Here is a 19225-nt window from a genome sequence, read left to right as displayed (position 1 = left end):
CTAAATTATAATTGACAAACACAGAAATGACTAAGGCCTATTGAGTTACATGAGGCTTTATGAGAAGAATGGAGAAGGTCGCTAATATGTATTGCCCCAACTCTCTAACATAGCCCTAATGTACACACATATTAATTGAGCTTACTCATTTAGTAATGAGCTTAACACTTGGCCGCGAGAGGTAAAACGAGAGAGTTCAAAAGCAGTGACTTGAAAACACGTTTGGGAAGAACATTTTATTGCAATGCAATTCCTGGGGGGAAAAAAAGAGTATGAAAAAAACATGAAAACTCAAAGAAAATTATATCTCAATACTCAACAACAACAAAAAAGTTAAACAAAAGATGACAGAAAAATCTAAGTGTCAATGATTATGAACAATCTGAACATATTCATAAATTAAAGGGAATTATAAATTATGGTAAAAAAAATTACAAAAAATATATGGAAACTATATACGAAAATATTTGTTTTTTAAATATGAAAAGCGAATGATTTGACATGATTGTTAGTGTCCAGACCTGGAGGTAAGAATCACACTTTGTTTCAGGAGGTTGTCGGAACTGCGTCTCTGCATCCATCCGTTATACTCTTCTTTAATATAGCTTCTCTTTATTTTTTCAAAATAGAAATAACACTAAAATAACCCAGAAGAACAAGAAAGCCTTGGTACATTTAAGATTGGGCGTCTTGTATTTGATTGACACTTCAAGTGGCCAAATATTCATGCAACTTAAAAACATCTGCGATTAGATCTCTATCCTAACAGTTTTTCTCCTTTCTTTACAAAATATGTGTATGTTCTCAATGCTTCAAAGTCTTTCTTCATGTCAGTTAACAGTTATGGATTTTTCTTCATGAAATACAGTGATAAACCATATGATCATTCTGTACAATAGAAGTACTAGAAAATTACAACTTAGCTGGTATGTACAACATCTAGTACCTACAACATACAACGGCTATAATGTAATAAAATATGTAAACAAAATTGTTTGTTTGACACAGTTGACTGTGACAAGAATTCACACTTTTCACGTTAGATTTATTTCTGTATAGACATCTTTAACAGTGTTATAGTACTGCATTCTGTCCTCAATGGGACAGCTCCATAGAAAATAGAACAAGAGGCGATGAACCAACACACAGAGGCCTGCAAAAGATACAACCAGCACTGGCTGCAAACCAATATTAGTCCTTTTTATCGTCAGGGATAATCACATTTTCTTTGTTTAGGGTTTTAGGGAACAAAATGAAAAGAGTTGTGTAGTCCTGATGATGAAGTAGTATAACGTTTGGCCTTGGTGAGAACTGGACTGTTCAAGCAAAGTTGAACACTGTATATTGTACTGTACTGTACTTTACTTGGCTGTCGCAGTAGGATGGGCATGCATTACAATCAGTTGCTTTTTACCGAGACAAGAAAAACCGACCACTTCTCGCCACGATCACGTCAGAGTCACTCTGTCCGTCCGTCACACAATGAGAGTAATCAGGTCGAGATCAGATGACAGAGTTATGAAATCTGAAGAGATCCTAAGAGATCTGTCCTTAGCCATTTGAGCTCACTTGGTTTCATTTGATACATAAAGTAGTACTTGTTTTTTTAAAACGTTTTAAGACACCACACGTTTATAATGTATAAACAATACAAATTAGTCATATCTTTTTACGACAGGAGTCAATTTTTTTCATTGACTTTACAATAATCCTTTTTATCCTGACCCACTCACTCTTGTTAAGCACTACATGTCGCTTACATGCTGGAAATGGTCAAGATATATGAATATCTTCATTTTGTACAGGTTTACAAAAAAAAAAAACTAGAATTTACGTTAAGGATCACATAGCTCTAAAAGTCACTTAGGATAATGATGCAGTAGCCGTGAAGTAGTTCTACACTGATTACGTCTCCGACCAGATAGAAGAGTAAGGTCACTAAAGTTGCTATTAGCCTTCTCGGTATGCTTACAATAGTAAGTGTGCTTTATATTACAGAACATGTCATAGTTCAACCACTCTGCACAGCATGAAGTAACAGTTCCATTTTTACCATCTTTCGTCGTCGCAGCTCCTTAGAAGGTAACTGTTAAATAAAGTTCTATATATTTCTTTCCCTTTCTCTTCCTCGCTTTCTCTCTCTTTTTTATCTCGCAACGTCCGTCACTCACACGTAATACTCTTTGTCCTTGTTTTTCTGTTTTACTTTGCTGCCTTTTGCGCTCTGCTGTTTGTCCTTCATGACGGCTCCATTGCTCTGCGTGGCTGAGTTGGTGATGTAATTCCTGCTCTCGTCCACCTGGTAGGAGCCCTCGTCCCTGTTCCTGTACTTATACATGGCATACAGGAGGATGAGGATGCACAGGGCGGCGGCCGCCACTATCCCGACGACCATCCCGGTGGTGCTGCTAGACTGGCGGGACACTTCCGGGGGTCCCGGGACTCGGTTGACGCCGGGCTGGGTGGGCAGGGCTGTGGGTACATTACGGAACATGGGGGAGGTTATTACAGGAGCCCTCTGCTTGGTGCTGTCTACCTCATAGGGTAGTGTGGGCAACGGGAGCAACACTATGTCAGGCTGGGGTTTTAGCTCGCGGTTATTCATTTTGCCGGCAGGCAGCTTGGCGGGTGGCGTGTGGTGCAGGGTTGCGGTGGAGGTGTAGCGGCTCTGGTCGGGGGCTAGCGGCAGCGCAGCGGTAGTGGTAGTCCTACCGCGGTCTGAGGACGGTTTGTTAGAGCTAAAGTCCTTGGTTTCCCACTTGGGCGCATGAACTTTGTAGCCACCTTCAAAGGCCGACGTGGACAAGGTCTTATCTGTTACCAAGGAGAAGGTGGTGTAAAAATCTTCATCATCAGTAGGGGGCAGGTTAGAGTTGAACGCTTCCCCTGAGCCATACCCCGATATCACCAAGCCATCATCATCATCATCACAATCATCGCTGCCTCGATCCGACAAGCAAGGTACCCCCGCCTCAGTGGCCGTGGACAGGGACTCTTTGGTGGGCTCAATAATGGTGAGGGGTGGGCGGAGGGTTGGGGGAAGGGGGATGGAGGGTGCACGGGTAGCTACAGGGGGCAGCACTAACGGTTCCTCTAAGAGTACTGGGCTCACTAATTCACCTCCTAGAGGTAGAGACAGAGAAAAGACATGTTAGAGAGCAGTAAGAACGTCATGGCAACTACACACATCTATCACATTCATCCAAAATGGAAAAGAGGTCAATAAAAACAGAACACGATACTGTACGAAACAAAATAGACATGTACATGCACTGTACTTACTGTACCTACATTACACAGCTTTAAATAAGAACAAAAATGCCACAAAACGGAAAAAAGGGTCAACTAAAAAGGTTGTGCATCAAAAGGCTTCAGGGGGTGTGAGGGTGAGCCAGACAACGTGTAATCAAAGAAAGCACTTAAGAATACATAACTAATAGGGCCAACATAATGTGGATTTACCTTTTAAATAATATCCTCTCATATCTGACACTGAAGTTTTCATGTAGCTAATGTATATTAACAATATTCCTATTATATTAAAAACAAGCAGCATAGTGACTGAAATACACTGAACAAAAATATAAATGCAACATGTAAAGTTGAGCTGAAATAAAAGATCCCAGAAATGTTCCATACGCACAAAAGCTTATTTCTCTCAAATTTGTTTACAACCCTGTTAGTGAGCGTTTCTCCTTTGCCAAGATAATCCCGCTACCTGACAGCATGATCATTACACAAGTGCACCTTGTGCTAGGGACAATAAAAGATCACTCTAAAATGTGCAGATGTCCCAAGTTTTGAGGGAGTGTGCAATTGCAGGAATGTCCACCAGAGCTGTTGCCAGATAGTTTAATGTTAATTTCTCGACCATATGACACCTCCAACGTCATTTTAGAGAATTTGGCAGTGCGTCCAACCAGCCTTACAACCGCAGACAACATGCATGGCATCATGTGGGCGAGCGGTTTGCTGATCAACGTTGTAAACATAATGTCCCATGGTGACGGTGGGGTTAAAGTATGGGCAGGCATAAGCTACGGAAAACAAACACAATTGCATTCTATCGATGGCAATTTGATTCCCAGAAATACCGTGACGAGATCCTGAGGCCCAATGTCGTGCCATTCATCCGCCGCCATCACCTCATGTTTCAGCATGATAATACATGCCCCATGTCGCAAGGATCTGTACACAATTCCTGGAAGCTGAAAATGTCCCAGTTCTTCCATAGCCTGCATACACACCAGACATGTCACCCATTGAGCATGTTTGGGATGCTCTGGATCAGTGTGTTCCAGTTCCCGCCAATATGCAGCAACTTCGCACAGCCATTAAAGAGTAGTGGGAGAACATTCCACAGGCCACAATCAACAACTTAATCAACTCGATTGAAGGAGATCTGTCGTGCTCCATGAGGCAAATGGTGGTCACACCAGATACTGACTGCTTTTCTGATCCACGCCCCTACATTTGTTTTAAGGTATCTGTGACCAACAGATGCATATCTGTATTCCCAGTCACGTGAAATCCATAAATTAGTGCCTAATGAATGTATTTCAATTGCGTTATTTCCTTATATGAACTGTAACTCAGTAAAACTTTGAAATTGTTGCATGTTTATATTTTTGTTCAGTATATTTATAATTCTACAATAAGATACGTGTGACGAACAGAACCACATGTCCAAGCTGGCTGAATTACTATACAGTGTCACCCCATGGAAGGATCTGGCTCCCCAGTCGGCCCCAGCCTCTCGCCTTTTGAATGGCTCTATACAGCTTCCATAATGGCAGGACCTCAGGGCAAACCAACGGCAGCTGAATGTTCACCCTCTAATTGCTTATCTGTGCATGTGTCATGTACCCTTGTGTGATTTGTGTTCGGCGTCTGTGGCATACCTGCGTGAGTATTTGTGTGCATCTGCAACATAACTTTGTGATCAACTCACAATGTGATGAATGGCAGCATGCATCACTGGAGGGTTACTTAATAAAGTTACACTCGCACAACTCAATTCAAGAGCCGTTTTTTCTATAACTCTCATTTTATTCACTCCAGCAAAAGAGGCCTTTAGTGAAAATGGTACCAAAATCAATTACGCGTTAAATAAGGGTTCAATAGCGCTTTACAGTTTCTAAAAAATACACAAATGCCATGTGAGTATGCATATTGAATAATTAAGAAACAACAGGTCCTTTCATATGCCCACTAATTAACTGTAAGTAATGAGTTAACGTAAACAAATGATCCTCCAGCCGATTAAAAGACAAAAATCTGTTCATTATGTTTTCTCATTGACCCCGATTGTACACTTCTACATCTAACAGAATAGCTCAGACTCTCTTTCTCTGTCTCTCGCCCTCTCTCTGCACTTCAGAGAGCATTGTTCTAACTATGAAGTAAGCCAGGCAAATTATTTATCTCCCAGCAAAATTGTTCCCAGCTTCAAACTAAGTAGCTCATTAAAAACCTAACAAAAACTACACAGGAGCAATAAAGAGCTTATGTAGTGATTAAGGCTGCACTGGGAACCGAGAGGTTGGAATTAGACTTGCAAATTCACACATCTTGCCGGCACTTACGGAAGAATGGTGCAAGAGATGACAAAGCTAATTTAAGAGGATGCCGACAAAAAATGTGCATTAATTGTGAGTGCCTGTGTGCCTGTGTGAGTGAGAGAGAGCGAGAGAGAGAGAGAGAGAGAGAGAGAGAGAGAGAAAGAGGGGGGGGGAGGCCAACATATGAGGTAACTAATCCCATCGTTTTTCTAAAGGATTAAAAAGGATTTTGGGAGAAAATATGGTAGTATCCCATCACATGCTGAGTTTCGTGTTGTGTAGATGGTCTGTTTCTCAAAGGCATATGGTGAACATTCAGGGTGTCATTGCAGCTGCCAAATTCCACTGCCATCAAGGTTTGTGTATACACTTGTGTATATCTTATTACAAAGCACTACACATCGATGCAAAAAAAAATCAACAACAAAAAAATCAAGCCAAACATATATTGTATCACTCACAAGATACGGCAAACACTATTACGTTAAACATTCACAAGCTAAGAGCACAGTTAGATCTATTAAATAAAGATTAGCTACATATTCTACCAAGCAAACGTTAAACAACGCAAGTCAGTTATAAACATCATAACAGCCCACTAAAACATTATTCAAGGAAGAAAGCATACCACATAGTCTTTGTCAACTTACATCAACAAATTGCCCGCATGATTTTGGCATGAAGAAAAAAAGTTTACAAAAGAAAGTTGTGTAAGAATGTTCTTGGCTGAGTATAGTTTTGTATAGATAAAAAATCATTTAGCAATTGGACTTCTTGTTTAATTTATCTTTAGACATGATGGTACAGGGAGGCAACAACACATACATCCACACCACATAACATGAAAAATAAACTTCACCATAATTCTTCTTTTTTTTTTTTTAAATCTTCAATAAATAATCCAGTTTTTACAAAAAACTGTACATCTATAAGTTTTTGCTTTAATAGACTTCTCAATAAATATCTACATTCTATTAATTGTAAGTTTTTGCTTAGTTTGTATTTGTTCTTTAGTTTAGAATGGATGGATGACTGTCCATATTTTAACATCGCTAAAGAGGGGGAGGGGAGGGGAGTGACAAGGGGGAGGGGCCTATGAACATACTACAGAGGAGATGAGGATGATGAGGGTGATAGTGTAAGTCAGTTGCCATGTCCATGTAAAGGCAGTACGAAGCGGTCGGGCGGCATTAGAGCTTTTGGCTGTAAGGAAGGGATGGGGATATACAAACAATGAGCATATACATGCCCATCTACAGAGAAGAACATAACTCTAATAACACTGACAGTCTGACAAACCCTAAACTGCAACTTCTTAGCCATGCAGTTTTTTTTTAAAGTAATTCATCATTCAATAAAAAAAGTTTAACTGTTTATCAAAATAGCTCTAAAAAAAAAATCTGAAAACCAAGGAAGATATCATATGGATCTGGAACCGCTTCACCAAATATTGTGTCAACTTTAATGGACTTGGTTTTGACAAAATGGAGGATACCTGGAAGATTACTATATGTTTTTGTTTTTCATGCTTGGATTATTAAATGAAAAGCAGTGGTCTAAAAGCACACAGTTCATTCGCTGAAGTAGTTCCAAATCCTCAAAAACGAAGTAAAAAATTCAAATGTATTCTACAAAAAATTATAAAACTGTTCCAAATATTCAGTGGTCAAAACGAATGTTTAACCGAAACTACGTAATCCAACTGTGTAATCCAAAAAATCTAAATCATAACAAAATGGTCATATATCAATTTGAATGTTTCTATACAAAAATACGAACGGATAAACTATCAAATAATAAATGTCCATATAAGATGATAGAACAAAGCCATTTAAATTTGCACACACTACAACCAGATGCACACACTAGAAAACAGACACAGTCGAGAGGGGCAGTCGGGTGGTGACTTTCCCTCTGTCATGTGTTTTGGATGACAAATATATCTGTTTATGTTAGTCTTAAGACATGGACCCTGGCGTGCAGTCTGGGTGTATGTCAGAGAGAGAACATACTGTCTGAGAATGGGTTAATATTTTTTTGGTTGTACTGCAAGATGTTGATGCATGCTTAAAGTAAGTTGCATTTAGGGAAAGTAGAAAAACAATATACGGCAAGCTGGGGTCAGGTAAAGTACGACATCAATGGTTGAATAAGGCTAGAGAAGTATAGGAGCCAGTTCAACCAAGGGCTGTAGGATTATAGGAATGAAATTGACCCATAATTATGCATTATACCGTAATTGATTGAAAAATAAATGATTACATTCAAGATAAAACTTGAAGGAATTTTGATTCCCACAGCCTTTAGTTTCACAGCTAGACAGAAATAGAGAGGAATTCCACAAGACTCTTATTATGTATGTTTTCTGAAGTTATATGCAAACTGAATGTATCTCATGAACGCTTTAAAATGAGGATCTCAATAAAGTAAGGTTATCTCCGTAGCAAGACTCCTTGGTCATAACATAGTTCCCATTGGGCACACACTGGTTGAATTAACGTTGTTTCTACGTGATTTGAATGAAATCACGTGGATCCAATGTGGAATAGATGTTGAATTGGCGTCTGTGCACAGTGGGTTTCTTTATCATCTGTAATTTGACCAGGAGCTGAACTTCAATCATGTGAATGTCATCCAGCTACAGAGTGGTGTACAATGGGATACTATTCTTGTGGACGCAAATCATCGCATCATAAAAGTATGGAACGTCAAATGGAACATTAATATTGGCATGAGGGTAAAATATCCCTTCCCGGAGAGAGATAGAAAGTAACTTGCGAATGCCTGAGAAGCACTCGGAAGAGAGACACAGGCGCTCTTATCTTGTAAAAACAGACAGCACTGTAGACAGCAGAGGAGGAAGAGGACACTTTGACAGATTTCACCTATAACAGTGTGTCTGAAGCTGGTGCTTGATTTCTTGATTCCCTTGTGTAGTGCAGAGAAAGCTACAGAAAGATGGGAGTGTGTTCATATTCTACTTGGAAGGAGAACCATAGAGAAAAGCATAAGGTGGAAACGATCCATCGTAATGCCACATTTTGGGGTTAAAGGCCCAGTGCAGCTAACAATTTAATTTTGCTGTTTTATATATATTTCCATACTATGAGGTTGAAATAATATTGTGAAACTGTGAAAATGATAATACCCCTTTGGTGTGAATAGACCACCTGAAGTTTCAGCCTGTTTAGGTGGGCTGGAGTTTTGAACTGCCAGGTGACATCACCAGGTGATAACTAGACCAATACGAAAGAGAGTTCCAAACCTCTCTGCCAATACCATCTCATTTCTGTTTTCCCCTCCACACTCAGACCACTCCCAGGCAGTCTTAGGAAAATTCTTGATTGAGAAATTGCTCTTTGCTAAGAAGCTATTTTTGTTTATTTTTGACAATTTCAATTGAAAACAATCGCAATAAGGTACGTAATTGCTACCCAGAAATGATTTCATACTGAGATCAAAATGACTGCATTGGACCTTTAAATAAGTGTGCTTCCTGATTCATATCGAAAATCATATGTGGGACACAATCTATCGTAATGCCAAATTATAGAGTTAAATAAGTATGCTTTCTTATTTTTATTCATATAGAAAATCATATGTTGGCAACGATCCATAATAATTCCAAATTATAGGGTTAAATAAGTATGCTTTCTGATTTATCAACGTTCTATACTTACCTAAGGTGCATAAACGTTAAAACCTATTATTAACTTAAGTGTCTAATTCCTCTAATTGTGGCCTACCTGTTTCAATTTAGACCAGAACTTTGTGAATGGTCTTCACTTACTGCCACGTGAGAGTTGAGTGTCCACCTCAGTGTCTAGCTGATGTAGAACTACTCCAACCTCTAGGAGAGCCTTAGGAGTCCTGGGTCCTTAGTCCAGATCTGCCTCTTTGACACCTCTGTGAGCTGGGCCACGGTCAGAGAAGCGTGTTGTCTGGTCCATGTCTATCACCAGGGATTTACTACCTGTCTGTCCTGCTTCAGGGCACACTCTGCTAAAATGGGTCTGGCTAGACATAGAGAGGCTCACTGAATTGGGCGTTAAGAAAGACGTGGCTGCCGTAACACGTTTGATCCACTGACTACAAACAGAATACTGAGACAGTGATTGGCTCGGAAGAATCAGAGGGATCAGTGTGAGGTTCAAAAAGATCAACCCTACTGTATGTTTTACACATCAGCTTAAGGTTTCACTGGTCATTTTACACTTGCTATCCTCTTCAATCCTATGCAAAATAATAAACCAATACCATATACTCACCTTTGTGCTAACATGCATACTGTATAAGAAATCAGAAGCTATTGATACCTCATAAAGACTATGATTATCTGAAGTGGTAAATGTAGAGGTTCTGATGAAAATGATAGTGGTTTTAAACTGTGGCTGTGCCATTACTTGATTATGTGTAATCACCCTCTTCACAGTGATGATGTAGGGTCATTCAGGTGGGTTTACTCTCCCTGACTGACATCACACTCACAATCTACAACCAGAAACCTGGAAGAGTGGACATGTTGTGAATCCCAGAGTTGCCACAGGCTCTTCTTCTATTAATAACAGGTGATACCTGGGGATATACTGTTGAAGTCGGAAGTTTACATACACCTTAGCCAAATACATTTAAACTCAGTTTTTCACAATTCCTGACATTTAATCCTGGTTGAAATTCCCTGTCTTAGGTCAGTTAGGATCACCACTTTATTTTAAGAATGTGAAATGTCAGAATAATAGTAGAGAGAATGATTTATTTCAGGTTTTATTTCTTTCATCACATTCCCAGTGGGTCAGAAGTTCACATACACTCAATTAGTATTTGGTAGCATTGCCTTTACATTGTTCAACTTGGGTCAAACGTTTCAGGTAGCCTTCCACAAGCTTCCCACAATAGGTTGGGTGAATTCTGGCCCTTTCCTCCTGACAGAGCTGGTGTAACTGAGTCAGGTTTGTAGGCCGTCTTGCTCGCACATGCTTTTTCAGGTCTGTCCACAAATGTTCTATAGGATTGAGGTCAGGGCTTTGTGTTGGCCACTCCAATACCTTGACTTTGTTGTCCTTAAGCCATTTTTCCACAACTTTGGAAGTATGCTTGGGGTCATTGTCCATTTGGAAACCCATTTGCCACCAAGCTTTAACTTCCTGACTGATGTCTTGAGATGTTGCTTGAATATATCCACATAATTTTCCTCCCTCATGATGCCATCTATTTTGTGAAGTGAACCAGTCCCTCCTGCAGCAAAGCACCCACACAACATGATGCTGCCACCCCCATGCTTCATGGTTGGGATGGTGTTTTATGGCTTGCAAGCCTCCCACTTTTTCCTCCAAACATAACAATGGTCATTATGGCTGAACAGTTCTATTTTTGTTTCATCAGACCAGAGGACATTTCTCCAAAAAGTACGATCTTTGTCCCCATGTGCAGTTGCAAACCGTAGTCTGGCTTTTTTATGGCGGTTTTGGAGCAGTGGCTTCTTCCTTGCTGAGAGGCCTTTCAGGTTATGTCGATCTAGGACTCATTTTACTGTGGATATAGATCATTTTGTACCTGTTTCTTCCTGCATCTTCACAAGGTCCTTTGCTGTTGTTCTGAGATTGATTTGCACTTTTCGCACCAAAGTACGTTCATCTCTAAGAGACAGAACTTGTCTCCTTCCTGAGTGGTATGATGGCTGCGTGGTCCCATGGTGTTGATACTTGCGTACTATTGTTTGTACAGATGAACGTGGTACCTTCAGGCGTTTGGAAATTACTCCCAAGGATGAACCAGACTTGTGGAGGTCTCTCATTTTTTTCTGAGGTCTTGGCTGATTTCTTTAGATTTTCCCATGATGTCAAGCAAAGAGGCACTGAGTGACATCATTTTCTGGAATTTTCAAAGCTGTTTAAAGGCACAGTCAACTTAATGTATGTAAACTTCTGACCCACTGGAATTGTGATACAGTGAATTAGAAGTGAAATTATCTGTCTGTAAACAATTGTTGGAAAAATTACTTGTGTCATGCACAAAGTAGATGTCCTAACCGACTTGCCAAAACTGTAGTTTGTTAACAAGACAATTGTGGAGTGGTTGAAAAACGAGTTTTAATGACTCCAACCTAAATGTATGTAAACTTCCGACTGCAACTGTATATATATATAATTTATAAATCCAAAAATGGATTGCCCCTTTAAGTCTATCAAACGTATGCAAGTTTGAGCATGTGTTCATTAGGCCTATGGATTTTTTTTTTTTTATCAGCATGAATTAGATTGAGCAATAAAAGCCCCACTTTAATTTCATAGGCTGGGATCCGCACTATGCAGCTGTTGCAAGAGTGCATTTTTCACTGGCTGTCCACTAATTTCAGAAACAAGGAGTGATAGGCAGTTTAAACTTCTTGAATTCAATCATTATTGGGTTCAAATACACATTTCAATTTGTGAAACGCCATCCACAACAACCACAATCCGTAAGACGCAAACAGTAAAATGAGAGAGCAGCAGTGTGATTCACATCAATGCTCTATGTAGATATCAATAATAAGTGATATCCGTATCGCCATAGACTACACCACTACTGTCATCCTTACCTCCAAGCGTTTATTCAAGTTGGATAATCTTTGGATGCCGACAGCAGTTGCAACATTGGAAGACATAGCTTGGACTGTAGCCTACAAAAGCCTATTCCTGCTCTTTTCCCGCGATCCATCAAACGCATTTGGTGTGTCATCACAGTGGTCTCTGACTTGTGATCATACTTGCTCAGGTGGAACAAACTTAAACTTGCGCCTTTTTTCAATGCTGATTTGAATGTCAAGAAAACAGAGAAGTCTCAAAGATTTTTTTCTCGCAAACTTGGTTTCTGAATTGAAAAGTAATCCTCAAAGTAATCATCTAGTATTGAAAAAGTATCTGTAATCCACGGACAATATTTTTGCTGGTAACGTAACAGATTACAGTTACCATTTTTTGTAATCGCTTACATGTAATGGATTACATGTAATCCTTTACTCCCCAACCCTGCGCACACAATATCATAAGGTAAGATTCAGCATAGAGTTTGCTTTAAGGCTGTCTAATTAAGTTTCTGTCCGCGGTCTTTTAACAGCTCTACCTCGTCAACACTATGTCTGTAAACAAAAACAGGCTCTTCTAATTTTAAAGCGATGCATTTCAAATGTTGAACAATTAAATTCTGGTGTTGGCAGCTACATTAACACTGCCAAATTCGCTCGCTTAGCAGTTTAGAGTCGTGAAAACATTATTAATTTGAATGCCAGTGGAAAATCACTGTTTACTTTAAAGCACATTTTTTACTTTTCCTGTTGAAAAACAATGTCCCACCTATAAATACACACACTTAAGGGTAAAAAAATAATGTTTTGAGCAAAATTGTGTTTTTTAGTACAAACTTCACGGAGTAGGCCATTCAAGGAGTTGGTCTGATGGTGCCCTCTGATGTCATCGGCCTCCCCCTTGCTTGAGGAACAATAGAGGATCAATACAGAACAAAATATGACCCCCCCCCCCCCCACCTACTGAGATTCAGCCTTTTGATAAGTAAATCAGGAAATAAATGAGCTGAAAAGGAGACTGGAGTAGAACTTTAAGACTGGTGCCAAGGAATTTCTTGGCTGTAAGCAGTGTTACATTCCCAAGTTGACACTTATTTGAATTAATCTTGTCCTGGAAGCAGAGCTGAGCGATAAAAAAATTGGCTATATATCATCAATATTTATGAAAAAAAATGTGGATTTTTGGTCTTATTTTAAGGTTAAGGTTAGGGTTAGGCATAAGGTTAGCAGTGTGGTTAAAGTTATGGTTAAGGTTAGGTTTAAAATAAGATTTTATGACTTTGTGGCTGTGCCAACTAGTGACTACATTGCAGAGCTGCCTCCAGTACATGAGTCATCCCAATAAATGCCAACCTGCGTTACATTCCATGTCAAACGCCATCTTTAATTGCTACAGTTGAATGGCGGGGCGGTTGCATCCTCTGTCTTCACTTCGCCTCCTGTCTGTCTGACAGAAGTTTGTTCAGCAGTGTATCTGTGTTTCCACTATGCTGGAAGCTTTGGATCAGCAGGCTAACATAGCCTTTCAGTGCGTAGACTACCCAGGTTCAAAGTATACGTATAGTAGGCTTATAATAACTGGCTAGTTTTGTAAGTATACTGTAAAATAGATAATGATTGCCGGAAAGATACAGACTTTCCTTAGCTCAGCCCTTACTCCTGTTATAAAACATGTCAATGAACAGGGAGGTGAGGCTTGTCTGGAACACTGCCATGGATAGATGTACGAGTTACAGAGCTAATAAGTTCTCTGGAGAGCGTTTGCACTTTCCTATTTGATAAGTTTACCTTCTTGTCTTTTAAAGTGAAATACGTACACTGTAATTTTTTATAACCCTCAGAGAGATGACTGAACCGAGTGCATTTGACACCGTTTTGGTGGTTGAGTGAAATGTCTAATGCTATTATTAATGTAGATAATCATATGAATGCTTTATTCATCACACTGCATGATGTTACTGTTGTCTTCAGTCAACAGCTGGTTGTATATAGACTGTGCTAGAAATGAACACTACCGTGACGCTATCATTGGAATAACAGGTTTAGAGTGTGATGGTATTTAACCTCCCTATACTATCAATTCATCAAATGTATGAAATGAGTTTAAAATGTATGTTATTATTAGCACCAGTGTTATCCGTCTTATGGAATTCCTTTAAGGGAAAGGGGGGATATCCAACAGTTTTACAGAGAACAGAATCACATGACAACACCTCCAGACAGAAACACAGACAAACGGACAGACAAACAGACAAAAAAAGACAGACCAAAAACAGACAAGTGCAGAACAGAGAGAGAGAGAGAGAGAGAGAAAGGATGTCGCAACAGGCAATGTCGCTAAGACCGTAAAGATGGGTGCGTAACTCAAAGTGACCAGAAGACAAACCAGCCCAGTTAGCCTAAATGCAGGGTTAGGGGGTCCATGCTATGAAGGGATAGAGGTCACCAGGTGGTGACCAGGAAGAGAATGGGTTGATGTTGAGTTAGCCACTACTGTTAATACATGCCACAAAATGACTGCTGGAGAGCAACTCAAAAGAGAAAAACAGATATACTTTTGTGGCAATAAAATTATTTTTATGCCATCTGCATTGAAATAAATTTAAAGGCAGAACGGCTTGGCAAGGGAGGGGAGAGGAGAGGAAGGGAGGGAAGGAGTGAAGGAAGGGACGGGGGCTAGGAAGATATCATTCTTCATACACAACTGTCTTTTGTTACATATTACGGTTGCCTGCTTGAGGCCATAGAAGTTGATGGCAAGAAAATACTTTGTTGCCTTTTATCATAAAAAAATTGAAATGTTTTCTCCAAAAAGCCTCATGGCACAAATGCTCGAAAAGAGATGAGGGAAAAATTGTTTTTAACCACCGAAAATTCATGCTGCACATGATGAGGCGAGACAACAGGAATGTCGTATTTCGGATAATTGAAGACAATGACTCAAAAACAAAACAAACAAACCGAAACCCAAGAGACCTGAACATACAAGACGGCAAATAAAACAATTAAAAATGAAGAAAAAATACTCACACATGCTTCACTCACAAAAAACAACAATGACGACAACCCCAAGCGTAAAAGAAATATTGAGACCACGGGCATGTAGCATGCAGCTGTCCACGTCAACTGATGTCGGGGTAAGAATGGTGTGAATTTCTGTGTAAACATATGATTGGATGACTGGGGCCCTGACAATATCTGTCTACAGAAATCCGGGGAGCTCATAGGGCTACAGTACAGAGCAGACCTGGGCTCTTTTACACTGCTATCTCTTCCAGGAACTTTGGGAGGACTTGGGATTGATCTTTCACAGGATGATGATCAGCTTTTCCTGATAACAGCACAGGCTGAGAAATGTGAACCCTCTGTCAGTTGTTTGTCATGTGACCAGGTGCTGTAGGCCTACCTGAGATACATTAACTATTCAATCAAAAACATTATACGGAGTAGTTAAAATACTTCACGAAAGTCACTGCAGTACATTGTCTGCGCCTGAAATGTATTCTACCTTTGCCGCATTTCAAGTTTCTTTACTTCTTATTTGCCTCATTCAGAGCCACAAATAAAAGCAATTATAAAGGACTTGAGGTTGGTGTCCCTGCCATACTAAACAGCCAGTGTGCTTTGATTGATATTAGTAGAGGTCTTTTTCTTTTTCACCTCATTACAGACTGCCTTAATGTGACAAGGTTTGTATGTTTTTTAAAGCATAATATCTGAGCACTAAATATGCTAATTCTCAGTCTCTTTAACACCAATGATTGAATTTGCAGGAGGTAATGTAAAGGATAGTGTGAAAGCTAATATGTAATGGACCATTACTGAATGTTTATCAGAGGAAAGAAAATCACACCCAGTTTGCTTGGCTCAAAAAGGCTGAGTCATTCATGTAAATAACTGAAGCTATAAGAACATTTTGACTGACTACCTTATATCTGTAGAGTACCAATATAAACTGTCGAAACTTGTCAAAAGTCAAAGTCGATAGTTTTCATCTTTATTTGGGAAGTAAACATTTTAGGCAAAATTGTTGTTTTGGTACACACAGTTCCATGACTGACAGCTGGTTAGTGATATTTTATTCAAACAAGAAAAAGCAATTCCCAAGTTCTCTCAAAAAGCTTAGAGGAATATGACTTGGAACTTCTAAGTTAGCTCAATATTCTATTTTTCATATTTGGGTTGGAAAAAGACAGCAGGATAACATGTTAACCTAACCTTGAAGCAAAACTATATAAAAAATAAAAAAATCGTACACAGAAATTCGATGATATCTGTTCTCTATTAAAAAATGTTTTAACAAGGCAAGCCTCTAAATATGGAAGAAACAAAAATGAAAAACAAACAAACATAAAAAAAAACACTATTTCAATTCCTGCTAGATATCACAGTAATTTCGCTGAAAGCAAATCTTTAAGAGAATCTCAAAATGTATCATGAGTCAAAATGCAAGTCAGTACAGTACCACATGGCAAGAGCGCTGGACCCAAACACGGTATGATACATTTTGAAGCATCAATGGCACATGGCACATCTCCATACTAATTTTGTATCTTTATATTAAAGTATTTACATTTTTCTCTCTCATTCAACGCTGAGAGGACAAAATTTGTATGTGTTTAGGTGACCATGTTTAGGTGACCATGTTAACCACTTCAGAGGACCCCATGGGCATGTGTAACTCATAAATCAATGATGTTTTCTATTGATTTTTGAAGCAACATAATTGTTTTATAATGTGGATAGTACTTCATGACAGATTTGACTATTTTCCACCTTATATATATATATATATATATATATGTGTGTGTGTGTGTGTTTATGTCATTTAGTCAGATTTCTTAACAAATCTCCAGTCTTACCCAATATTCTGTCTAAGTGTTGAATGATTTGTCTTATTTTGTTATAGTTCCCTACATTTAGTTTCCATTTTTGGAAGTTACACTTTGTGTGTCCATGGGGCTGTGATGCTTAGAGGATGCAGTGCTTCATCCTCAGGTGTGTATGGAGTGAAAGAGCAGGGTGAGAGCAAGCAGAGGTAAACTAACCTAGCCCACCTGCATGGCCAGAGTCGCACTCCTCCAGGTCCTCGTCGTCACTCGAACACTCTGCCGACGACACGATGTCATCCGTTGTCTGCTTCATTGGCCAAACGTGTGAAGAACAGAAAAAGGAAAAAAAAAGGAACAAAGACAAACAGATACATACACAGGGACACACACAGACACAGACAGGAAAAGGACACAAACACACAGACAAGAAGATCATTAGTTTCAATGTTCAGCTTTTTTCCAATGTCAGAGGACAATATACAGTAATTGAAGATGTGACATTTCATAAACAATCGTTAATGTTCTATTGCCTTACAGCAAAAGCTTTGGAATGAGAGGGGAAATACACAAAGGTTTTTCACATTCCATTTGCTTCCTTGAGTTCATATCCGGGGCAAAGTAAAAAACAAAAATCCAAACTCCTCTCTGAAATGAATGCGTTATACTGTACAGCAGTTCATTTCAGGCAAAGTAGAAAAACAAAAGTCAAACTCCTCTGTGAATTGTATTATTGCATTATAGTTCTGATCTGGGCGGCGGCCAGCTTTCCATCTTTTACTCTTTACTGCATGGGCAGTCGGGTAATTGAAAAACTTCTGCCGTGTTTATCAAAGCCTTTCTTTCAAACGGCTGCCATAATATTTCCCCGGCGACGTCTCCTCATCGCGGTTGTTAACTCGGCCCAATTTCTCACCCCTGTCCCCTCCATCTTACCCTCTCAATAGTTTGCATGGATTTTCATTACTATAGATCATGGCTATCGAGCGGGGCAGCTCGATCGTAGCGGCCCGATCATTGACAATCTCCTGCACCTCCATCTCTGATTTATCTCTCCCTCTCACGCTCGGGCCGCACTCGTTTTTCAACCCCAGCGTTTGGCATGTCTTTATTAGTAGGAGATTAGGAGAGGGATAAAATAAACGTTGTCATGGAGCAGCTTTATGAAATTATAAATATCAGGGGGAGTAATGGAGTCGTCAGGGGTTGGACAGACCAACAGCACCGTAAATACTGTTAGGGCTGATGGGACTGTAAAACACACACACACACGCACGCACGCAAGCACACACACGCAGAGGAAGGCCCTAAAAATGGTCAAAGACTCTAGCCACCAAAGTCATAAATGCTCCTGAACAGCTTCTACCCCCAAGCCATAAGACTGATGAACAGTTGATCAAATGGCTACCCGGACTATTTACATTGACCCCATTTTTTTTGCACTGATATTCTTGCACTGGCTCTATGCACACTCACAGGACTACCCACACACTCACACATACTACACACACACACACACCACACACACACAACACACACATGTATATTGACGCCACACACACACAACACACTTTCACACTCTTTACATACGCTGCTGCTACTCTGTTTATTATACTGAACAAAAATGTAAACACAATGAAACAATTTCAAAGATTTTACTGAGTTATAGTTATCATATAAGGAAATCAGGTCCTGGGCTGGTGTGGTTACACGTGATCTGCGGTTGTGAGGCTGGTCGGGCGTACTGCCAAAGTCTCTAAAACGAGTCTTGGAGGGCATAAAAAAATGAACATTCAATTCTCTGGAAACAGCTGTGGTGGACATTCCTGCAGTCAGCATGCCAATTGCACACTCCCTCAAAACATTTGTGGCATTGTATTGTGTGACAAAACTGCACATTTTAGAGTGGTCTTTTATTGTCCCCAGCACAAGGTGCACCTGTATAATGATCATGCTGTTTAATCAGCTTCTTGATATGCCACACCTGTCAGGTGGATGGATTATCTTGGCAAAGGAGAAATGCTCACTAACAGGGATGTAAACAAAATTGTGCACAAAATTTGAGAGAGAATCAAGTTTTTTGTGCATATTGAATATTTCTGAGATGTTTAATTTCAGCTCATGAAACATGGGACACTTTACATCTTGCGTTTATATTTTTATTCAATATATCTATCCTGACTGCCTTGTCACTTTTACTCCTACTTACATGTACATATTACCTCAATTACCTCAACTACCTCTTACCCCTGCACATTGACTCAGTACCGGCA

At 39.6% G+C, this 19225-nt stretch overlaps 1 protein-coding gene across 16 annotated transcripts in view; it reads right to left on the bottom strand.

Moving 5' to 3' along the window:
- Window positions 1-221: 221 nt before the first annotated feature.
- Window positions 222-19225, bottom strand: part of nrxn3a (neurexin 3a) — a 437173-nt gene continuing 418169 nt past the window's right edge. For 4 of the 16 annotated variants that reach the window (XM_029729374.1, XM_029729383.1, XM_029729384.1 and 1 more), the window contains 2 exons: window positions 17172-17262; window positions 222-2472 (listed from right to left, as the gene is read on the bottom strand). In XM_029729374.1, coding sequence (XP_029585234.1) covers window positions 2168-2472; window positions 17172-17262 — 396 coding nt within the window. In that variant the 3' untranslated portion in view covers window positions 222-2167. Of the gene's footprint in view, window positions 3124-6322; window positions 6765-17171; window positions 17263-19225 lie in introns of those variants that run through there. The other 12 variants (XM_029729373.1, XM_029729371.1, XM_029729372.1 and 9 more) reach the window with 7 other exon arrangements.

Source organism: Salmo trutta, chromosome 33, assembly GCF_901001165.1.
Source record: "Salmo trutta chromosome 33, fSalTru1.1, whole genome shotgun sequence".
NCBI lineage: Eukaryota > Metazoa > Chordata > Actinopteri > Salmoniformes > Salmonidae > Salmo > Salmo trutta.
This window is presented reverse-complemented; position numbering and strand designations above follow the sequence as displayed.